At 50.2% G+C, this 24038-nt stretch overlaps 2 protein-coding genes across 4 annotated transcripts; both read right to left on the bottom strand.

Moving 5' to 3' along the window:
- Positions 1–152: 152 nt before the first annotated feature.
- TUT1 (terminal uridylyl transferase 1, U6 snRNA-specific) lies at positions 153–13733 on the bottom strand. 2 transcript variants are annotated; one of them, XM_055311816.1, is made up of 9 exons: positions 13454–13733; positions 12006–12196; positions 5353–5668; positions 5058–5158; positions 3143–3609; positions 2467–2576; positions 2198–2308; positions 1953–2045; positions 153–1346 (listed from the first exon to the last, which is right to left on the bottom strand). In XM_055311816.1, the coding sequence occupies exons 1-9, from the start codon at positions 13533–13535 to the stop codon at positions 196–198; spliced, it is 2622 nt and encodes an 873-aa protein (XP_055167791.1). In that variant the 5' UTR covers positions 13536–13733; the 3' UTR covers positions 153–195. The 2 variants fall into 2 exon arrangements, with proteins under 2 accessions (XP_055167791.1, XP_055167801.1); XM_055311826.1 differs by having other exon boundaries at positions 13023–13536.
- Positions 13734–15444: 1711 nt separating this feature from the next.
- On the bottom strand, positions 15445–23755 carry MTA2 (metastasis associated 1 family member 2). Of its 2 annotated transcripts, none has more exons than XM_055310856.1 (18): positions 23531–23755; positions 22764–22831; positions 22241–22334; positions 20560–20677; positions 20362–20425; positions 20063–20180; positions 19638–19740; positions 19332–19431; positions 19003–19191; positions 18819–18893; positions 18632–18690; positions 18343–18440; positions 18076–18215; positions 17396–17624; positions 17108–17197; positions 16705–16823; positions 16454–16602; positions 15445–16266 (listed from the first exon to the last, which is right to left on the bottom strand). In XM_055310856.1, exons 1-18 carry the CDS (start codon positions 23556–23558, stop codon positions 16101–16103), a joined length of 2007 nt encoding a protein of 668 aa, XP_055166831.1. In that variant the 5' UTR covers positions 23559–23755; the 3' UTR covers positions 15445–16100. The 2 variants fall into 2 exon arrangements, with proteins under 2 accessions (XP_055166831.1, XP_055166841.1); XM_055310866.1 differs by lacking the exon at positions 23531–23755 and adding an exon at positions 23150–23487.
- Positions 23756–24038: the final 283 nt, after the last annotated feature.

Below are 24038 nucleotides of genomic sequence, written 5' to 3'. Positions count from 1 at the left end.
TGCAGGTGGTGATGAATGCTAAGAAGCAAATAGGCCCAGACTTATTTTAGGGTGGCCAAAAAAGGCATGTCTGAGAAGAGCAGTAGGTCTGGGGAGGGCAAGTAGTGGGTGGAAGGATTACTACCAGGTGGAAATTAAAGGAAACTCTAGTGTTTATTAAACTAGCAGCTTTATTGCCCATTAGGGTCCCTGTCTTCACTTGAGGAGGTTTCGAAGTGCTTGAGGGAGGTAAACTTGTAAGAAATGATGGAGATCAGGGAACAGGCCTTGAGAATCCTGGATTGGGGTCACGGTGAGAGTCTGGTCAGCCTGGGAGGCAGATGCCACAAAGGTCAGGAGCGGCTCAGCCTCTGGCCGCTGTGCTGTACCGGTTGGTCCTCTCAGCTCCTGGGTGACCTGAGCCTCAATCGCTAGCCATGCTGTTGTGCCAGCAGTGCCTCCACCTTTGTCCTTGGTCTGCTGCTGCAAGCGTCGCCGGGCCCGCCGCCGCCCCTGCCACACTCGGTGCCACAAGGCACAGCGCCAGCTCACTGAGGACAGCAACACCCCCTTCCCTGTCTCAGCCCAAAAACCTTCTCTGGCTGCATCAGCATCAGGGCCTTGAGGCCTCTGCACTGCCAATGCTACATGTCCTGGTTGTCCCTCTCCTCCAGTAGCTAGCTGCTTTGTGGTCGTCTGGGGTGGCTCCCCTGGCCGCCCAGAGCTCTGCACCCAGTCCTGCACCATATCTCCAACCTCCACAACCATTTCCTCCACCCCATCTTCACTGTGGTCCCTGACACATTCCTGCTGCTCTTCCAGCCCCTCCTCACAGCTTTTTTCCTGTCCATCTAGTTTCAATCTTTTGTTTGTCCCTCCCTGAGGAGACTCCTCAGGGCCACCTCTGTCAGACCGCAGTCTCTTGGTTCCCTGTTCTATATGACACCCCAGTGCTTCCCTTAACACCCGGGCCAGGGTGGCAGTGAGCTGGGTGAAAGGAGCAGGGGGTAAAGGGATGGGTGTTGCAGACAACAGGGAACTAGGGGAGCTGGGCTGCAGAAGGGGGAGCAGCCCCCAGTCCCGACCCCGGGAGGAACGGTGCTGGAACTGGAGACTTCGGCAATAATTGGCTGCTGCTCGGCAGCAGTTCTGTAGCCGCCCGGCTACACGGCTGGTCACATTGGCTGCCACATTGTGACTCAGGTCAAAAGGGTCCTGGAGATTCATGGGGCCAAGGCGCAGGCCCTCCCAGCGATTAGAGGGCAGGCCCCCTGCCACAGGCAGTACCTGACCCTCCCGCAGGGACAGCAGTGAGCCACGGAGATCCCAACAAGAGACGCAGGAGAAGAACTGGGCTAGCAGAGAACCTAGAAGAGAAGGACGACCAGGCAGAAGGGGTTACTCAGAGGCCAGAACTGAGACAGGCCTGCACTAGAGGCATTCTCTTGGAAGGACTTTCTTTTCCCTTCCAAGTAGCTCAGAAGTGTCTGTAGCCAAACTCCTCTGATCTCTAAAACAAGAAGTCCGGCCTCTTGCCCTGTGCCCCCAGCAACGTCCTTCCCCAGATGCTGCTCCTTTCCCTCGCTGGCAGTGTAACCTTGAACAAGCCACTTAATTGCTCCAAGGCATGGTGTCTTCATCTGTGAAATGGTATTAACAATACTAGCTATCCCATGAGAACTATGCTGTGAGAACCATGCCTGACAAACTAACTGACGGATATAATCTACAGCAGTGATTAACATCATTTATCAATCCTCTACCAGCCTCAAGTGCCAGGGTAGCTCAGAGGCTGAGTGTCTGCCTTTGACTCAGGGCGTGATCCTGGGGTCCTGGGATCCAGTCCAGTTTCGGGCTCCCCACAGGGAGCCTGCTTTTCCCTCTGCCTATGTCTCTGCCTCTGTGTCTCTCATGAATAAATAAATAAAATCTTAAAAAAAAAAAAATTCCTCTACCCGCCTCCCCAGACTCACTGAGGGGCTCCTTATTGGTGCTGGGCTCCAGTCTTGAGGCATCCCTGGGGAAACTACAGTCCCATCCATCCACCTCCACCTGCTCGCCTTCACCTGTAAAAGGAAAAAAAGGTGAAGATCAGCTTGGAAGCAGAAAGATTTGGAAGCAGAGATCTCATTCCTGGGGTAGCTCAGTGCATCTAAACAAGACAAGAGGAAAGCTGAAGCTGACAAGATAAAAGAAGGTGGAGGCCAGGCTGCTGTACCTGCTTTCTGGGTGAGCTGAGACACAGTAGGCAACACAGGAGGTTCCCTGGTCTGAAGGAAATAGATCACGAGCAAGGTCAGGGCGTAGTTACTGAGGAGGGGGCCACTTCCTAGATAAACAATAATTCCAGTTATGCTGGAGGTGCATCTAACACCTCCACGCTGGTTTTCTCAACCCTGGTTCCTGTGCCTGCCTCCCCTTCCCTCCATGAACCCCTGCCTTTGCCCCAACACTGGCTCAACCCCAAGTGTCCTGACTCATTCTCACCTGACAGCCCTCGACCCTGAGCCCAACAGCGGAGGGTGTACACAAGAGGCCGAACTCGCTCATCCAGCTCAGAGCAGAGACTCAGGAAGCGAGAGTTGTGCAGAGCCAGCCTGGAACAAAGACAAGGGTGTGAGTGCTGCAGAACCCTTTGAATCCATTATCCTAGCTCTTGTCCCAAGCTTGCAGGACGGGGCCTGCAAATAAGGCCGAGAGAGGGTTTTCCAAGTGTCTGCCAACATGGGTCAAGTGAAAAGTCATGCAAAAGGAAATCAAAACTGGGAAACACTGCATCCTTTAGGGTATTGGAGAAGGCTGTAGTTACAAGACAGCTCAAATTGCCTTTCATATGCAAAGAAACAAAGCGAGGGAGGGAGAGAAGGAGAAAGGAAGTGGGGAAGAGGGTGGGAAGGGAGAAAGTGATTTGCATCTAATTCAGCATTTCCCAAACTTACTCAACCCTAAAACTTTTTCCTAAATCCCCTAAAAAAAGTATTCCAAGGAACACACTTTACATTCATGAAAGTGGATGCGAGACAGGAGACAACTGACAGAAAGCGGGATGGGACCCAACAAGGATAACCTCAGCAAGTACAGGAGCTCCCCACACCAGGGCCCCCTCCTCACCCACCCCAGAATGCTCAGCTGGCCTTCCCAACCACCCGCTAAACAAAGGTACCGGTTACTGAGGGAGACGTCACCATGAAGACCTGAAGGCCGATGACAAAACTTGACCACAGGGCGTCTGGCAGAGGGTACAGTCTGGACTCGGTACACTCCAGGGACACAGCCCCGAAGAATGGATCCCACCAACTCCAGCATTGCTGCCCCCTCTGGTTTCTCCCCCTTCAGGGCCTCTGCCAGTTCCAGGGCCTTCCCCAAGTTCCCCTCTCCCAGGTCCTCCTGCAGTGGTGAGGCTGGAGGCAGGGACTGGGGAGAGGCGAGGGTCTCAGAGGCCAAAGCAGAGTCTGGAGTCTGGGGTGCCAGGGAAGAGGAAGGAGTTTCAAAATCCAGGGCTTCTGAGTCTGGAGGAGAAGGAGGCTGTGAGTCTGGAGGGGAAGCTGGGGTACAGGCCAGGGCTTGAGGATCCAGTGGTGATGCAAGGGCTGAGTCCAAAGATGGAGACTCTGGGGCCTTTGGGGCTGGCTGTGGATAGAAATGAGCTCAGTGAATATTCACCTCTCATGCTGTCCCCCATTTGGGCAACATCCCCCAAGATCTATCATTACTGCTTATGTGCCAGGCCCTGGTCCAGGAGTTTTATATATATGAACTCAATTTCACAACCTCTTTTTAAAATTAAAAATAACGTTTTAATGCCACAAAATAAATGGTCTGTATTCTACCAAGATGTCACTGTCATGAAAAGACCAAAGAAGGCAGAGGAACTGTAAAGGAGTCTGAGGGGGACAACACGAGCCTGCTGGTGGGCAGCTGATGAAAGCGGAGGATGGGCTGCAGACTAAAGTCTCCTAACATTTTACACTTGCATAAGGTAACATGTCTGTCCTGTGGCTGTACACAAGGATGCCTTTGTGTTTCCCTACTGGACACTGGACTATGACAGGCATCATGTATGCAACCTGCCCTCAAATGATTCTGAAAATATAAAGTGTATATGTGTGCATGTGTACATAACATAGGGAGAATGATAAAACAAATTTTTTAAATAACCCATTTTGTGGGGTGCCTGGGTGGCTCAGTGGGTTAAGCATCTGACTCTTGGTTTCAGCTCAGGTCATGATCGTAAGATCGTGAGGTCAAGCCCTACATCAGGCTCCACACTCAGCAGGGAGTCTGCTTGAGATTCTCTCCCTCTGCCCCTCCCTCTACTCAAGTTCAATCTCTGTCTCTGCCCCCCCCCAAAATAAATAAATAATCCTTAAAATAACCCTTTTTGTAAAGTAGGGAGTATATAAAAACTGTACTTTTTGCACAATTTTGCTGTGAACCTAAAACCACTCTAAAAAACAAAGCCTATTTAAAAAATACTAACAACCGCCTTATTCCAAAAGGAGATCTGTATATTAGATTTTAGAAAATAGACCAAAACATAACCCCAAAATTACTTCACTGTATCTCTTTTCATATATTTTTCCCAAAATATAGTATATAATAATGTATACCATTTTGAAATTTTTTTTCCTGTTACAAATGCCACATATCCTGTGTCCATTAGCATTCATCCTCTCTAATGACCACCTAATACATTTCTCTAATCACAATAACCCTTTTGGGTGGGTTCCATTATTCCCATTTTACAGATGAGGAACTAAGGCACAATGGAGATATCCTGCTTGCCCAGAGTCACATGACCATTCCCACTGACTCTTCTTTTTTTTTTCTTTTTAAAGATTTTATTTATTTATTCATAGAGACACACACAGAGAGAGACAGAGAGAGAGAGAGAGAGAGAGAGAGAGAGAGAGAGGCAGAGAGAGAAGCAGGCTCCATGCAGAGAGCCCGACGTGGGACTCGATCCAAGGTCTCCAGGGTCTCCAGGATCACGCCCTGGGCTGCAGGCAGCACTAAACCACTGTGCCACCGGGGCTGCCCCCCACTGACTCTTCCAAGCTGCCTCCCTGGTCACTCACCTGAGACTCTTCCAAGTCACCCAGATCCAGGAAGAGGTCAAGATCACAGCCATGGACATCAAAACTATTTATGGAAGAGCCAAAAGGATGGACCACGCAGCCTGGATGCCGAGCAGAGAAGAAAGGTTGAGTGACATTACAGAGGAGAATGGGGTGGAAGAACATAGTGGGACATAAAGAAGGAAGAGCAGCCAAACGCCCGCAGCTGAGGGAGAGGGGTGGGGGATGTAGACGGATGTAGACTCAGTGGAGGGAAGGGCAGGAAGGGCTCACACACGTAAGGGAGGTGACTCACCAGGGAAGAACTCCATGAAGACCTCCTGCATCAGGGCCACCACAAGGCTCCGAAGCTGCCGTTCAGCCTCAGACAACTCCCTCAGCCCCACAAGCTTCACCATTTGTGCCCCCACATCAGGGGCCTCAGCTAGTGCTTTGGCCAGCTGGTGGCTGTCAGGGGCTGCTCCTTTGGGAGATTTGGAAGCTGGGCTCTGGAACTCTTTCTGCTCCCGTGGCCGGACCCGCAGGCGATGTCCTCCTAGGCTGTGCTGGGGTTGTGACAAGACAGCTTCTCGAGTCCCTGTGTCCCCCATCTCCACGATAGCAAATACGCCCTAGCAAACCACAAAAAGGGCAGGGATCATGGTTTTGGAATCCAGAATCCAAATATGTGGTTTGACATGTGTGTCATGAGTGAGATTCTATGAAATGGGGACTGCCTATAAATTGGGAATATTTACAGAACAGGGAACATGTTTAGAAAAATAATTCTCTCCCTCACTCCTATTCCACATATTTTACTCTCATCCCAGTTTGCCTCTGAAAATCCCATTTTACTTATTCCATTCTCCCCTACTCTTGCCAATGACATGATTTCACTGCTTATACTCTGAAACATCCCCTAATTTCACCCTTTTAACTTAATTAGATTCTATTAGCAGGCACCTGGTGGTTCAGTGGTTATACATCTGCCTTTGGCTCAGGTCATGATCCCAGAAGTCCCGGAATCAAGTCCCATATGGGCTCCCTGCTTCTCCCTCTGTCTAGGTCTCTGCCTTTGCCTCTCTCTGTGTCTCTCATAAATAGATAAATAAAATATTTAAATTTAAAAAAAAATTAGGGATGCCTGGGTGGCTCAGCGATTGGGCGTCTGCCTTTGGCTCAGGGTATGATCCTGGGGTCCTGGAATCGAGTCCCGCATCGGGCTCCTGCACGGAGCCTGCTTCTCCCTCTGCCTATGTCTCTGCCTCTCTCTCTGTGTCTCTCATGACTAAATAAATCTTAAAAAAAAAATTAGATTCTATTAGCACTGATTTAGAATACATATAATGAATGAACTGTGCTTGGTGGAAATATAAACATCCATTACCTTGAAGAGACTTCCTATCTAGAAATAACAGAAACATTACAGTGTGATGCCATGATCTAGTAGTGTCATGACATTCACGGCAAAATGTTAGCAGGAGCAGGAAAAATATGACTGCCTCAGGGCAAAAGTCCATATTCTTTTATATTCTCTTCAGTAGTAAAGATAGAGCCTCGTCCTGCTTATAACCAGGGACTGAGGCAGCCAGGCACCCCAGTATCACACTGTCTGGGTTATTGTAGCATACCTTGTTATAAGTAGGTGTCTCTTTGGCTGGCCTTGTGTTTGTACACACATTTCTCTCAAGAACCCCATGGAAGGCATCGGGTAGAACAGGAGTAGCAGATTCAGAAGCCTGCATCCCAGCCACTTTTTTTTTTAAGATTTTATTTATTTATTTATTCATGAGAGACACAGAGAGAGAGACAGAGACAGGCAGAGGGAGAAGCAGGCTCCATGCAGGGAGCCCGATGCGGGACTCAATCCCAGGACCCCAGGACCACGCCCTGAGCCAATGGCAGGTGCTAAACCGCTGAGCCACCCAGGGATTTCCCCAAATAAATAAAATCTTAAAAAAAAAAAAATCTAAGTCATTATTGTCAAAATAATTAAAAGGCTCAGAAACTTGAGGTTTAAGTTCCGAGAAAAGGTCATTCTCGACATTTGAAAAAAATACAAATAAAAACAGACATACTAAAAAAAAACAAAAAAAAAACAAAAAAAAAAACCAGACATATTGAGTTTTCTGGAGAAGGAATCTGCCCACCCAATACACATTCTCCCTTTCTTTCATACTAATAGAACCCCGATTCTTGGGATCCCTGGTGGCTCAGCGGTTTGGCGCCTGCCTTTGGCCCAGGGTGTAATCCTGGAGACCCAAGATCGAATCCCACGTCAGGCTCTCCGCATAGGGCCTGCTTCTCCCTCTTCCTGTGTTTCTGCCTCTCTCTCTCTCTCCTGGTCTCTCATGAATAAATAAATAAAATCTTAAAAAAAAAACAAAAAACAAAAAAACAACCCGATTCTTGTAAGGGCAAGGTATCCAACTAAAATATTTCATTTTGGGACACCTGGGTGGTGCAGTGGTTGAGCATCTGCCTTTTGGCTCAGGGTGTAATCCCGGAGCACAGGATCGAGTCCTGCATCGGGCTTCCTGTGTGTATCCTGCTTCTCCGTCTGCCTGTGTCGCTGTCATTCTGTGTGTGTGTGTGTGTGTGTGTGTGTGTGTCTCGTGAATAAATAAACAAAATCTTAAAAAATATATATTTCATTTCTCAGGCTTGCCATAGGTAGGGGTAACCATGTAATAGAATTCAGGCCAATGAGATATAAGAAGTCTGGGCAGCCCTGGTGACTCAGGGGTTTAGCGCCGCCTTCAGCCCAGGGCCTGATTCTGGAGACCCTGGATTGAGTCCCACGCCAGGCTCTCTGCGTCGAGCCTGCTTCTCCCTCTGCCTGTGTCTCTGCCTCTCTCTCCCTCTTTGTGTCTCATGAATAAATAAATAAAAATCTTTAAAAAAAAAAAAAAAAAAGAGAGAGAGATAAGTCTAATGACTTCCCAGTTGTGTCAGGGACAGATAGATTCTTTGTGTGGCTTGAACTTAAGTTTGAGGAAGACTTCAGAAACTTGAACTTTTAAACTCAGGTTTAAGAGGACAAACGAAATTGCAAATTCCATAGGCATGGGATATGTCTTACATAGTTCTGCTCTCTCTGAGGACTTTACCTATGCCAGAGAGGATGAGAAGAAATCCCCATCACACACTGTATAGCTGCGCTAAAAGTAGCCAGCAGGGAAGTTCACCTATAAATACTGTGAGCACATTAAGTTATTTATTTATTCGGGAATCCCTGGGTGGCGCAGTGGTTTAGCGCCTGCCTTTGGCCCAGGGTGTGATCCTGGAGTCCCGGGATCGGGTCCCACGTCGGGCTCCCTGCATGGAGCCTGCTTCTCCCTCTGCCTGTGTCTCTGCCTCTCTCTCTCTGTCTCCATGTCTCTCATGAATAAATAAGTAACTTTTTTTTTTAAAGATTTTATTTATTTATTTATTCATGAAAGACACAGAGACATGCAGGGAGCCCGACGTGGGACTTGATCCCAGGTCTCCAGGATCACACCCCAGGCTGAAGGCGGCGCTAAACTGCTAAGCCACAGGGGCTGCCCTGTTTTTGTGTCTTCTTGACCTACATTTTTCCCCTTCTCAGAAGTCAGGTTTATTCCTCTAATAATTGCATTTTATTGTGATAGATTCTGTTCTGCTTCCTATAATTTTCTTTTTTTTTTTAAATAAATTTATTTTTTATTGGTGTTCAATTTATCAACATACAGGAAAAAAAAGTTTTTTGTTTTGTTTTGCAAATTATATGATTGTCTTTATAGAAACCCAACAAAGTCTGTGGTTTTTTAAGTAATTCAGCAGGTTGCTAAATATTAGATCAATATGTAATTATTATCCTTTCTACCACTAATAGATAAAAAAAAAAGTACCTTTTACAGTGGCAACAGAAAATATGAAGTACTAAGGAATAAATCTAATACAAGTCACTAATTCTAAAACTTTACATTTAAAGATATCAATAGGGCAGCCCCAATGGCTCAGCGGTTTAGTGCCGCCTTCAGCCCGGGGTGTGATCCTGGAGACCGGGGATCGAGTCCCACGTCAGGCTCCCTGCACAGAGCCTGCTTCTCCCTCTGCCTGTGTCTCTGCCTCTCTCTCTCTCTCTCTGTCATGAATAAATAAAATCTAAAAAAACAATAAAAAATAAAAAAATAAAGATATCAATAATGAAGTCGTAGCATTTTTATGGAAAGATTCAGTATAAAAGACCCAATTCTTCCCAAATTAATCTCTCATCTAACACCAATGAAAATATTAATAGGCATCAAAACTTCTTAAAAACCATAGTTAAGTGAGCCAGCGTGTCACTGATGCAAGGATACACAAACAGAAGAGACCCCCCACGTGTGGGCTCTGGGAAAAGATATTTTCCTGGAAAGTAAAGAAAAGCAGGGGAAAACAGTCAGACTCAGCTGGCATTAGCCTTTTATACTCTGTCCTTCAGCCTGCCCCTTTTTCTCACCTGAAGATGTGCAAGCAGTATTATCACAACTAGGAAGTGAAAAAAAAAAAAAAAAAAAACAACTAGGAAGTGAGAACCACATGCCCAATAATGACAGAGCAGGAGAAAAGTAAAGTCCCAGACTGCCCAGGTCTGGACTTCTTGTTAAAGAAAACAATTAGGGGATCCCTGGGTAGCACAGTGGTTTGGCGCCTGCCTTTGGCCCAGGGCGCGATCCTGGAGACCCGGGATCGAATCCCACATCAGGCTCCCGGTGCATGGAGCCTGCTTCTCCCTCTGCCTATGTCTCTGCCTCTCTCTCTCTCTCTGTGACTATCATAAATAAATAAAAATTAAAAAAAAAAAAAACAATTAGGAATGCCTGGGTGGCTCAGCAGTTGAGTGTCTGCCTTTGGCTCAGACCATGTTCCTGGGGTCCTGGGGTCCTGGGATTGAGTCCCACATCGGGCTTCCCACAGGGAGCCTGCTTCTCCCTCTGCCTATGTGTCTGCCTCTCTCTCTCTCTCTCTCTCTCTCTCTGTGTCTTTCATGAATGAATAAAAAAACTCTTAAAAAAAATAAACAATTAAACCTCTTGTGTTAAAGCTTCTGTAGGGGGACACCTAGATGGCTCAGCAGTTGAGCATCTGCCTTTGGCTCAGGGCGTGATCCTAGTCCCCGGATCGAGTCCCACATCGGGCTCCCAGCCAGGAGCCTGCTTTTCCCTCTGCCTGTGTCTTAGCCTTTCTCTGTGTGTCGCTCATGAATAAATAAATAATAAAATTAAAAAAAATAAAGCTGCTGTGGGTCAGTTGCCAAATGTGATCTCTAAGAAAAACACACCCAGCCCATCCTAAGAGAAGATATGGGCTGCCAAAGCCATTTGGGATCACCAAAGCCATGCTTACATAATCAGAGCACAATCTGAGAACTATAATATGATGATACAACACAACAGTAAAACAGTGAACTTTTTTTCAAAGGAATAAAGAAAAACTGACAAAAGGTCAGCCTAGAAGAAAAAAAGAGGGATGCCTAGGTGGCTCAGCAGTTGAGCATCCACCTTTGGCTCAGGGTGTGATCCTGGAGTTCCGGGATTGAGTCCCACATTGGGCTCCCTGAAGGAAGCCTGCTTTTCCCTCTATGTCTCTGCCTCTCTCTCTCTAGCACTGTCCAGAAGACAGGGTATTCTGACCAGCTAATTTCAGTGTACCTCTCACTATAAGTTAATAAACTGCTAACTGGGGATCCCTGGGTGGCGCAGCGGTTTGGCGCTTGCCTTTGGCCCAGGGCGCGATCCTGGAGACCCGGGATCGAATCCCACATCGGGCTCCCGGTGCATGGAGCCTGCTTCTCCCTCTGCCTGTGTCTCTGCGCCTCTCTCTCTCTCTCTGTGACTATCATAAATAAATTTAAAAAAATTGGGATCCCTGGGTGGCGCAGCGGTTTGGCGCCTGCCTTTGGCCCAGGGCGCGATCCTGGAGACCCGGGATCGAATCCCACATCGGGCTCCCGGTGCATGGAGCCTGCTTCTCCCTCTGCCTGTGTCTCTGCCTCTCTCTCTTTCTCCCTCTGTGACTATCATTAAAAAAAAATAATAATAAAAAAAAATAATAAAAATAATAAAAAAAAATAAATAAATAAACTGCTAACTGGTTCATAAACCAGTCTCTTGTGGGGTTAGGATAGATCTCCCAATGTTGTAGTCTTAAAAGCACCTACTTCTTTGTAATTACTCATTTAATTGTCTACTTTATTCACTAGGCTGTAAGCTCTGTGCCTGCAGGGGCCACATCTATCCTACTCACTACTGACATCTTTTTTTAAAGATTTTATTTATTTATTTGACAGCAAGGGCACAAGCAGGGAGATTGGCAGGCAGAGAGAGAGGGAGAAACAGGCTCCCCATGGAGAAGGGAGCCCAATGTGGGACTCAATCCTGGGATCATGCCCTGAGCCAAAGGCAGACACCTAACCAACTGAGCCACCAGGTGCCCCTATCCTATTCACTATTGAAAATACAACTCTGAGGCACCTGAGTGGCACAGTCCATTAAGTGTCCAATTCTTGATTTCAGCTCAGGTCATAATCTCAAGGTCGTGAGATCAAGAACCACATCAGTCTCCACCACTAAATGTGGAGTCTGCTTAAGATTCTCTCTCTTCCTCCTCTCTCTCAAATAAATAAATCTTTAAAAAAATACAGTCTACACACAGTGCCCAGTACTAAGTCAACAGTTAATATTTGGCAAGTAAAACGAAGACAATAAATTAATGATCCACAAGTCCCCCAATGACTAACTCTGGCAAACTGACAAATCCAAGCAGGAGCCGGGGAGGTGGGAGTTTGGGGGGGGGGGGGGATGGCGAAGGCTCACAAAGCTGAATTAGCCCAAGTACTGTGGTGTCCATGAAGGACAAGCCACATAAGGCACCAGCTGAAACAGGGCTCCTGGTTTCTCTCTCATTTCTTCTTGTATGTGGCACACCTGAGTCATTCTTTACCCCAAAAGCCATTCACTCTACCTTGTCCTTGTCCATGACGACACTGGCCACAGGTCCAAATGCCTGGAAGTACTGAGTAAGCTGAGCAGAATCCACATCCCGGGGAAAGCCACTGACAAACACACTTCGAAGTCCCTGGGCTTTTCGGGCAGCTCGTAGTTCTACTAGGTGTCGGTGTTTCCGGCCTCCCAAGTGGGCATCTAGGCTGGGTCCTACAGAGATAATTGTGAAACAAAAATATCCAAATCACTCTTCAGTGTACCCACCCCTTGACTTTACCTAAATGCATACCTAAATCTTACCAATCCTTCCAAGCTACAGAAAGGGTGGCCTTTGAATAAACCAAGTCCTGGCTCTTTTCACCTCCCTCTCTTGTCCATTTGTCCACATAAGGTATTCTCTCTAAGTAGTTCCCAGGACAACTAGCTACAAATTTTTCTTAAACCCTAAGTGCTAGGTAAAGCAACACCTAAAAATTATTTTAAAAATAAATAAATAAATAACAGGAAACTTATCCAGATCATATTACAGAAGAACTAAATAAAGCAGGACCCTAGACTTCATGGATGGTCTCTAGGTATGGTAGAGAGATTGCAAGTGCACGATCTGAGGTCACACTGCTCAAGTTTAAATCCCAGTTCTGGCAAACTGTGTGAGATCTTGGGCAAGTCACTTAACTTCTCTGTGCATCAATTTCGTGGGACACAAAATGAAGATATCAATAGAACTAACCACAAGGGTATACACATATAGAACATGGGAAAAGTTAGCAATTATTATTTTTGTTAAATTCTGGGTCAGCTGTTTGTTGCCACCAATGAATACGTGGGGCCAGAAAAGACTATCTTGGATTTTTGGCTTGCCCTATGGGGCAAACAGTGATAGTGCCAAACACACACACACACACACACACACACACACGGATAGAAGATCCTGTTTAGGGAAGATCACAACTCGAGACTTCAAAAGTGGAATCTGAGGTTTCATGGAGTCCTGTGTGCTGTCATACAAGAACCCTGTCTGCTTTGCCAAACCCACCTTCTAGTCATGCATGCCATGCTACTTCGCCCGTCTCTGCCTTTGGGTCGCTCCTCTGTAGGACTTCCCTGAGTCAATTACGACTTTCTCTGTGATCCTACAGCTCTCCAAACACCTCTGTTGAGCACCAGAATGGTCTCCACCTCTGAATCCCCTCACCCCACCCGAGAGCCTAGAGGAGTACCAGACACAAAGGTGGCGTCCAACAGACGACGGTTAAAGAGGAAATAAGAATGAAACTTTCGTTGTGGAGATTTCGGATGCTGGGAAGGAGAGGGAAAAGTGGTAGGGCCTCCGCCACTCTGCAGCCTTCGTCAAGGCGGAGCGAAAACGGAGGTGAGCGGCCCTACCAACCGACCTGCCAAGAACTATGACCTCTAACTCTAACCCTCGCTAGGACCCAAAGACGAAAACTCACAACCACCGCTTACGGTTGGCTGTAGTAACGTGGCAGAGGCAACAGCGGAAACCCCCACGAGGCAGCGACTGGACATCCGAATCCACCGCCGCCATCGCGACTCTCCCGACAGCACACAACCACTTCTGCCACCACCGGAACTCACGCCTACAATTCGCAAAGCGCTTGGAAGCAACTTCCGCCAGGCGGATAGGAAGTGACGTGGCATGGACCAATCGCGCAAACACGCTCCTCGGCTTGGGAAACAGCTCCTTCGACTCAGGGTTCCGTTTCCACTCCGCGTTGTTTCTTCTACCAGCTTCGGAGAAAGCCGCAAGTCTTTTTTTTTTTTTTTTTCTTAAGATTTTATTTATTTATTTATTTATTCACGAGAGACACAGAGAGAGAGAGGCAGAAACACAGGCAGAGGGAGAAGCAGGCTCCATGCAGGGAGCCCGATGTGGGACTCGACCCTGCATCTCCAAGATCCGCCCAGGGCTGAAGGTGACTCTAAACCGCTGAGCCACCCGGGCGTCCCAGCCGCAAGTCTTTGATACTTATCTGCATGCTGCAAGTCGATTGGTGAACTCTGAGTCATTCCGGCGGTGATTGGCCCAAAGTATCATGAATATTTATGAGGGCGACCACAAAAGCCGGCGCCGGGGCTGATGCCAGTTGACTGGTTGTTCCCCGCTGGGTGTTCCAGAGTACGCGGTTAGCCTTCCTTCAAGGGGCGCTAGGGACCGCGGCGCTCCACCCCCGAACCCAAATTCACCTGGCGAATAAAGGGGGAGGGATGAGCCGACTTCACGAAGCTCAAGGCTGTCCCCGGACTCCCGAGTTCCCTAGGGCTGCGGCTTCTCCCTCTGCCCTCGGTCCATCCTTCAATGGGTGTCATGCGACCATTTCCCCGCCCTGGTCAGGGAGCTCTGTCCCCACCGGGCAGCTCGCGGACTCCGCTCAACCACGGCCAGATCGCTGCGGTCCCGGTGAGTCACGTTTCCCTCCTGCATTATGACTGCGTGGAGTGTTGCCATGAGGAGCCGGAGCCACCGGCCCACTTCAAGGCATGCGGCAGAACCTGCGCTGGTGGCAACTGAGCGAAGACCTTGGAGGGAGGAAAATGCTACTTTCCCCCTTTCCCCAGACTGGTGTAGCGGGCAGTTCCTGATACTGTCGAGGCGGAAGCTCAGAGTGGGGAGAGCGAAGTCGCTGGGGAGGCCCCAGGGGCAGAGAAGGGAGATGGAGAGGACTCTCAAGGGTCTGAGCAGCTCCTGCTGTGGTTATCAGTCCACAGCTCTAGACTGTGGAAAGCACACTGGGCCTGAGGCAGACAGCTCAAGGTCTGTAACCTTAAGGAAGTGCTGATTGCTGAGGCTGTCCCCTATCTTCAAGGAAGTGCGTGGAAGGAACTCATAATAGGCTTAATCCTTGTTCACTCTGTAAGGGTGCTCCTCCTGTTGGGCCCTGCTCAGACTTCTGTTTCCCAAACCCAAAAAGGCAGGAGACAGCTCTAGAGCGTGCCCTCAGTATCAAGGCAGGTGCTGAGGCTGGTCTTGGGAATCCCTGAAGCAGCAATCTGCAAATATACCACAGGGCTGGGTGGTAAGAGTGCAGCACCCTGCCCCCCAAGTAGGCTACATCTTGCCCTGATCTCTAGCAACTCCCAGAATTTCCTAAAAGAGAGGTTAAGGGTTGGAAAATAGAAGAAAAAGCATCTTCCCACCTCCCTTCCTGTGGAAGCCACCAACCATCCAGGGTCCATCCATTCCAACCATTCTCAATCTGTGTGCCAAGAGGGAGCCTGGGTTCCAGCACCACAGGGAGCTGGGGAGCAGTTTGGGTCCCACGAGAAAGCTAGCCGGAACAGGCTGCCTAGCTCCTAAAGCTGTTCCCAGGCAAGCCCCATCTGTATCTCCTTTATCACCCGTTGTCCTTTATTTTTCCAATTTAAGTCACTGTCCTCCCCCCACACCCACACCCACACACACACCCATGGCAGAGAACAGCTGAGCCAGGAGAAGCTGAAGAAAACAGCTTTTTATTTGTTACTATAAGAACCAATTACAGAATCCGAGGTTAAAAAAATGGACAAAAGATCTTTATTTCTGAGAATTGGCATACAAAAGGCGGAGGGGGCACAGGGAGGGAAGGAATAGAGAGCATGGGTTGGGGTTGATGCCAGCTTAGGGGCCTCAAACTCCAATTAGGAAAGTCCGGACACCGGACAGGAAGAGAAACCCCCATTAGGAAAAAAAAAAAAGGATAGACATGGCAGTCATGGCAGTGCACGCCCCCCTCCCCCTACCACCACCTCCTGTCAATTTACCCTTCCCCTCCCCATCCCGTTTTCACAAAGGGAGGCAAAATTTTTAAAAAATTAAAAAACCCTCCCCCCAAAACTGTCCAAGACGACTGTGGGTCCTAACCCCCAAAACAGGTTAGGTTCCCACAGTGGGTCAAGTTCCTGCAGTGTGCCCTCCACCACCAGAAGTGGAGAAAAAGTGGAAAGGGGACAGGCCTCCCAAGTGGTAACACAAGAGGGCGCCCAACCCCTCCAAGGACAAACACTTGCTCCCTCCCTCACTCCTCATTCCCTTTGCTACTAGAGGGGAAGGGAGGTTGGATGCCCTGGGCACCCACCCTCTGGCTTTCAGCCACCTCCCTTCCCCCACAGATGCTCAATCCTCCAGGACAATGGGCTCATTGGTGCTGGCAGGATGTGGGGGTGCAGACAGTGGGACTGGGGGCCGCACTGCAATCAGTGGTGGCTTCACTTTCAGGGGCAAGTTGGGTCGGCGGGCAGCTCGCCGCATTTCCAGATGGGTCAGAGCCTTCCGCAGGGCCCTGGCCAGGAAAAGGAGAGTAGAATAAAGAAGGCTAAGGCTCTCAAGGTGAAACCCCATGTTCCACAATCCAGTTCTGCCTTCGGACCCATTCTTTCCTGACATCCCCATCCCACACCAATACTATTATCCTTACCCCCCAAAGTGGGTTGTCAACTTCTCAGCCCCTCCCATGGTGGGCTCTGTACCTGGTATCCTTTGTGGCCACAAACACCACAGGATTGGGGGCATCAGCTGGGTTTAGTTTCTGACGCTTGGCAACTGGCTGTGAGCTTGAGCGAATCCCTGAGGCAAGAGGCCTTCCATTGGCAGAAAAGGGGACCCCCGCTCCTGTCATCTGGAAAGGGGGAGGGGGCACACAATGAGAGTGGACTCATGGATTCCTATCAGACATAAATGCCCACCCAATTAGCCTTGCCCACTCCTGCTGTTAACTCACAGTTTCATAGGCCCGTTTCACCATAATACCCCCCAGACCCCGGTTCTGGGTCAGCTGGTTTCTGTTGATTGGGGTCTTGGTACCCCGAGGTGTTTTTGGTTTCAGAGGTGCCTGGGCCACTGCCAGATAAAAAAATAAGAGAAAACTTAGAACTTTCATGCTTTTTCTTCTCAATGTAGTTTCCCTGGGCATCCCCAAAGGCAGTGATGGTGGGAGGGATCTGGCAAGCAAGGATCACGTGAGTGTGATCTTAGCATTCACTATGGATAGCTTATGAAAACCATTATTAACATACAAAAGTACCAGCTGTTAAACTATTAAACTAAATCTCTTTGGACTTTGATGGTGAAAGGATGACCGTGAGCCTGAAACCACCTAACGGGTTCCTCATGCCCTAACCTACCCAGATCTTTGACGATGGTTGCCAGTGGTAGCCGCACCAGAGGGTGAATCTTCAGTGGCGTCTTTGCAGCCTTAGGAAGTCGAATGGAGCCTGAAGAACAAAGAAGAAAACTCGAAAGGGCTTCGCTATTCAGGCCTCTCCTATGGCCAGGAGCCACATCTATTCTCCCACCCAAGCGCTGTGGCCTGGTATCCCTGTCATTAAACATCCAGAGAAACACCGGTCTCTGCTCTGCTTTCCAGCCAGAGTATCCTGACCTGCCACTAACCCCACCACTCCTGCCCTTACACTCTGCCTTGATGGCATTGGCATTGATAGGGGCATAGGGTCGTCGGGCAGCCCTCCTCGGCTGTAACAGGTCCCTGCACATGCGTCTGGCCAGTCGGGTCAGCTTTGTGGTCTGGAGCAGGAATGTTTGCCTGTTCTTAGCCAGCAGCTTGGCCCGGTTGGCGCTGGTCGTATAGGGGGAGAGACTTTGGGCTTCAGGTCTAGACAGATGACCCCTCGAGTGTGGCTCCTGAAAGAGACATGGGAAAAAGGGAGAACACAGATGGTCACTGAGGCTCCCTTTTTTCTGTTCTCTGCACAAAGCAATTTATTCCTGCCTGAAATCTTATTTAGCATAATAAGATTTTATTTATTCATGAGAGACACACAGAGAGAGGCAGAGACACAGGCAGAGGAAGAAGCAGCCTCCCTGCAAGGAGCCTGATGTGGTACTCGATCCTGGGATCACACCCTGAGCCAAAGGCAGACGCTCAACCACTGAGTCACCCAGACATCCCTCCTGCCTGAACTCTTTATCACCATCCCAACCTACCAGTCTCCAACCATCACGGAGCACCCCCTCCCCACCCATACCCACATCAAACCATCACCATGGAAGGTGTTGGGTGCTCTGGCCTTCCCCTGAAGCTCACATCCATATGCTTACTGCTCTGCCCTGCCTGTTCCCCACCACTCCTTACTGTTGTGCCCCGAGCAGCCCCCTCAAGCTGGGTCGGGGTCTTCAGTCCCCCATATTTCTTCCAGTAGATCCAACAGGAAGCACAGAGGCGGCACTGCATGTTGGGTGGGCCCCAGGCATACCACTGGGCAGACTGTGTGGCTGTAGGAGCATGGAGAGAAGGGGGCAGTGTGGGAAAAATACTACACGAGAGTCCCTCAGGTCCTTGGGCCAGAGAGGACCTCACCTCCCCCCACACACAACATCCCAATCCTCCCATGGAACTCACTGTGGCAGCTCTCACAAGTCAGGCCCTTCTGGAATCCAGCCCCATTCATGCCAGGTTTCGAGCCCACAGAGATGATCTGGTTAGGATTTGGCTTAGTACTAATGGGAACAGTGTGGGGAGAAACCAGGAACTGGTCAAGGTAGAGAATCCATTTCCATCTCATCTCTATCAACATTTGACTCTTTGATCCTGACTCCTGCCCACTGCCAGTCACTGAGCAAAGCATGAGTTGGGGGAGATGGAGGGAGAAAAAGAAAACACGCCAACCTCCCCCACCTACCACACTTACTAGGTGGGGATATAGACTTGTTTTAGTTTGCTGTCTGCTTCAGCAGCTTTCAATCTTTTCTGCAGGAAGGGGAAAAAAAAGAAAGATCAAAGTATCTCTGCAGGAGGATGTCATCAACTCCCAAAGGCAGCGGTGAGAAGGAGGTCCCTGGTCCAGTCTGCCCTGCCCTGCCCAGCCCAGCCCATACCTGCTGAATATAGCGGTCTGTGGTTTTCCACATGTAGTAAAACTGGACTATGCTGGCAAGTGACTTCCAAGGCAGCTAAGGAGGCAGAGGGAAGAAATCAGAGCTAGCATCTGGTCCCAGGTCCTGGTTCCCTTACCAGAGACGACAATCTCTTCCACCTCTCCTCCCAGCCCCATCCACTTACAAAGTCCTGGCGAATATCATTAAAATCCTTCCCATACTTCTCCAGGGCTTCCTCAAACAGCATAGCCTCTGAAGCAGACCATTCCTCCATCTCATCCCGACACAGCACCGGGCCCCCCTGGGGTACCAGGGTCGACATGGCTTTAGCCAAGTCATAGCCGTTCCTCTGCAACGTATCCATTGCATGGAACTACAAGGAAGATAGGAAACAATGCTGATGGCCTGAACCCCTCCACACCACAGCCTCAGAGACCCCTCCTCTCTTGTCCCCAGGCTCTGCAGGTCCCCAGAGAGCCCAGCCTGCCCAACTGCCCAGCCACATCTGCTCACCAAGGTGATATCTCGGGAAGCTGCAGCTGCACTCATGTGCAGGCTTGGCTGCCGAATGGAACTGCTACAATCTAGGGCCCTTGCAAAGGTGCCCACAGCTCTGAGGGAGAGATGGAGAAGCCAAGAGGAAAAGAAGGCATGATTGGGCTGAGGAACTAAGCCAAATAAGGAAAACACCCATGCCACCCCCGCAAAAAAAAAAAACAAAAAAACTTCCCCCCAAAACAATCAAGTCCACCTCTGCAAATTCGATGCAAGATGTCCACACCACCCCCAGCCCATCTTTCCCATCCACCCACCCCTCACCGGGCCACCACGAGAAACTGATCAATCTGCCGGTCTGTGAGAGGGTTGTCTGGGTCCCAGACCTTCATCTCCATCTTCTGTTGGTTCCGATTATCAGATTCTCCTTGGAAACAGGGAGATGGCAACATCAGAGAAAGGTAAAGGAGGATAGTAAGTATTTTGATACTCACAATATCACTTCACTCCTCCTTGGATTTTATAAAATTTTATAAAATCCTGCTTGGATTTTTATCACCACCTCAACTTTCAGACTTCTCTTCCCAACTGTGCCCATCTGCCTGCCTCAGGTTCCCAGGGTCCTGTCCTATCAGGGTGACAGCAGACAGCCATGAAGACTATACAGTGTAGAACTCCACGGCATACTATTCATAGACACTACCATGTTAGATAACCCAGTAGCCATATTGGTCTGGTCTGTTGCTTACCCTCTGCCAAGCGATCTGGTATCTCAGCTTGGTATTTGCAACCAACTCTGATCTCTCCCTGATCAGCTAGAAGTGTCTTCTGCACAGGGTCAAACACCAGTGAGTAAAAAAAGCAGTCCTGGAGATGGGAAGAAAGGGTAAGCAGGCAGCAGTCCTCAGAGGCAGGGGGTGGTGAGGAGGATCCAGAGTTCCCAAGACAGGCGGTCAGTCAGTTGACCTGTGCCTCATCATGGTTCTACTTTCCTCTAGCCCCTTGGGACATACCCACCCCCCTCCTTCTCCCAGCACCTCTTTCTCACCTCCTTTTCCAAGTATTGGCTCAAGATGTCAGTCTCATTCAGGAGGGTCACACTGCATTTCCCCCTACAGAAGAGAAGTCAGAAAACCCTGGGTGAGCTCCTCACTGCCTCTCCACAGCATCTCTAAAACACCACCCCCTCCCTTGCCAGCTTCTATGGAAGTGCCTACAGGCCACAGTGGCCTTGATTGTCCTATACCGTATGTGGGTGGCTGGTAAGGATTCAAATTGCCGAGAAAGAAAAAGCTCCCGGTGCTTCAGCTGATGTCGCTGCTGTTCTGACACCCCTGGCTGCTTTGATTCCTCCTCAAACTCCCCTGGGAGATGAAGGAGGAAGAAGCCAAGTCAGGACTAATTCAGAAAGAAGCCACCCTGGCAACTCTAACCCCGGGGAAAACATTTCCTATTCCAGCTGGTTTTCACATTCCCCAGGCATCTACCTCTCAGACCCTAAGCCCGCCAAACTTCCCACTTAGCCCTCTCCCCATTACAGTGCTCCCAACTCCCCACCACTAATGCCTTGGGAATCGCTGCTAAGAGTACAAAGAATGCCACAGAAACCCATCCCAAACCCAGGTGCCAATGCTTAAATGCCACTCATAAAGCATAAATCTGCCCACCTCAGGCCCAGCAAGAATATCACACTCCTCTCTCTTGCTAAACCAGCCTGAGTTCCAGAAACCCAATAAGGTGAAAAATCATCACACAAGGTTGTGTTTACTAGTTCTTTTCAGATTTCAGGAGTCTCTTTGCTCTTATACATATCGCAGTCCTAACTATTCTTCACTGTCCACTTGACTAATGATTGTTTGTGGGGCTTCCAAGGACAGTACCTCTCAAGCCAGCGCCAGTGCCTTCCTCCCCAGGCACTGCAACTTTGCCCTGAAACCTTGGTGGAAAGGGTTAACTTGGCGGAGGGCCAACCAAAGCGGGAGGGGGCAGGAAAGCCACAGGCCCGGGCTCATTGGTGCATTGTTCCCAACCTCAGGGAGAAGGGGGGGTGGGGTACAGCAGGCTCCACCCCTCGCCTGTGTGCTCCGGAAACCCAGTGCTAAGGCAAGGGGGGGACCACACCCCCCCACCCCTTCTGATTGGACAAGGCCAAGGTCAGCCCCTGCCAGATGGGGCTGGAAACCCCAGAGGGCCAGAGAACTTGGTAGGCCTAGCTCCTCGTTAACCCCTTCATGGCCACAGCTGCCTGAAATAAGGAAAATAATTTCAGAAGGAGGAACAAGAGGAAGAGGAAAGAAAGCCAAAGCAGGAAAGGAAAAAGAAACTAAGGAAAACATAAAGAAATAGTTTTTTTAAAAGAAGGTGAAAGCATAAAGAGAAGGAAGATAACACAAAAGGAAAAGATGTAAAATGGAGTGGAGCAAAACAGAAGAGGTGAGAAAGAGGAAAAAGGGCAATAAAAGTTTCCTAGTTTCCCATTCTCTTCCTTCAATGTATTCTCATTACTTCGTGATCACAAAATTAGGCTGCTTCCTTGTTATGCAGGCTTCCAAGTACACTCTCTTCCTCTTCAACCTTGACCTTTACAGTCACTACCCATTGTCCCAAGGTACCCAAAACTGACCCCCAAGGGTCCTGCTTCTCTAAAGCTCTTCTTCATCCCCTATTTAAATACTATCATTTCTTTTACACCCATCATTCAGATACACACACACAAGCCATTTTCTGGCTTTCCTTATCATGGTCTCTCCACCCTGCTTCCAACCCCAACGTGTAAAAACAGGCCTCCCTCCGCAAACCAGGCATTTCTCACCCCCAAACTCACACCCCTGCTTTGGGCATGCTACCAGGGGAAACACCTGCAGGGACATGCCCAGGCCTCAGATCATGGGGAGGGGGAGCGTGGGGGGGGGTGCAAAGACACTCACTGGCATTGCTATCAGCCAGACTATTGAGGCTACTAGAAATGTCCCTTCGCCGGAAAAGACACACAACCTTTGCCTCCACATTTCCATTTGCAGTCTAAGAGGATAAAAAAACAGCTGTTAAAGTTGGTCATTTTAAAGTGGAAACACAAAAAGAGGAGACTAACAACAGTGCATAAGTCTCTAAGGGGTATAAATAGACCCAAGAGATTATGAATAAAACTTGGCGTTTAAGGACAGACTTCCAAACTTTTTATCCTCCAGATTTTCCCTTTCCTTAGCCCAGGAGAGATAGAATAGAAGGTTCCCACCCAGCTCTCAAAAGCCTTTCCTGAATACATCGAATGAATGAATGAATGAATGAATGAATGAATATGAATGGGCGCTTAGGATAGGATTGGTTTCCCCTCCACCCCGCCTCGGTCTTCCACCTGAAGTTAGTGACCTCAGAAGAAAAAGACCCTCCCGGAGGGGGAGGTGGGGAGGCCAGACAGGACAGGGGTAGGGCTCTCTCTGTTCCACTCACCTTGTTGAGCTCCTCAATCCGTCTAACCAGGTAAGGATTGCTGGAGGAGTTCTCAAAATAGACGTAATCTGTAGGAGGGGGTGGGGAAGCACCGGGAAGATCAGAGGGGGAGATGGGAAAGACAGCACCGGGGTGGGAGAGAAAGGAGGCCTGAGAGGACCAAGGGGATAAGGATCCAGGTAGAGAGGACGCTGAAATGTGGAAGTGGAGAGACTACGAGAAAACAAGGGGTTTCCCCACCACCACCCAAGTTCTAATCTCAAATCCTTCCCTCAAAAGTGAGCCTTAAGGAAGAAACAAGAAGCAGGGGGGTCCCCCTGCAGTCCCTACAACTCCGCCATGGAGTTGCACCCGTCTCGGCCAAATGAGCAATCGTTGACCCTCACCTTTTAGCATCCAGGCGCACAATAACGCCCGGGAAGAGGAAACCTCCTGGCGGCCGCCGCTCAGGTGGCAGAGCGGCCGCCTCGGCCCTCCGCGCCCCCTGCCTGCCCGGTCAGCTCGAGCCGAACCACTTTCCCAGGCCCCACCGCCCGACCCGGGGGGCCCCCGACGCAGCCAGGAGAGTGCCGCCGCGGCCTCCCGCAGCCCCTCCGAAGGCCGCGGAGCCCCGCCGCGTCGCCGTCCCCGCACCCTCGCTCCCCGTGCTCCCGGTTCCGGTTCCGGTCCGCGCTCGGGGCCACGCCGCCCCAGACGCGGCTACCCGCGCTGCCGGGTGCCGAGCCTCTCCGGCCCCGGACCCTGCAGCCCCTGCGCCCGGTACTCACCCCCCACCCGGTACATGTTGGCCGCCATGGCCGTTCCCGCCGCCGCCTCCGGCCGCACAAAGGGGTCCGGGAGACTCGCGGTGGCAGGGCTCGGCTCGAGGCGAAGCCCCGAGCGCGGGGCTGGCGCTTCGCGGAAGTCTCGGTCGGTCCCGCGCAGCCGGCACCTCCGCCACCTCAGCCGTCTCGTTTCATCCCGGCCCGCGCTGTCGCCGCCGCCGCCGCCGCCGCCGCGCCGCCGCGCCGCGCCGCGCCGCCGCCGCCGCCGCCGCCGCTACCGCCTCACGCCCGGGACGCCGAGGCCAGCGCCGGTCCGCTCGGCCTCTTCCGGAACGAGCTCGGCTCCCGCCGGACCGGAGCCAGGCTCCGGCTCCCCCACCTCCGCCCTCGCCGAGCCCCACCAGACGTTGGGCTCTGCCGGCCGCCGAGAAGGCTTGCCCTGCCCGCCTCGGGGTTCGCCTCCTTCCGGAACACCTTCGGCTGATCCGGAGAACAAGGCCCGGCGCTCGGC

Source organism: Nyctereutes procyonoides, unplaced genomic scaffold, assembly GCF_905146905.1.
Source record: "Nyctereutes procyonoides isolate TBG_1078 unplaced genomic scaffold, NYPRO_anot_genome, whole genome shotgun sequence".
Lineage (NCBI taxonomy): Eukaryota > Metazoa > Chordata > Mammalia > Carnivora > Canidae > Nyctereutes > Nyctereutes procyonoides.
Note: the sequence above shows the minus strand (reverse complement) of the source record. Positions and strands in the feature narration are given on the sequence as shown.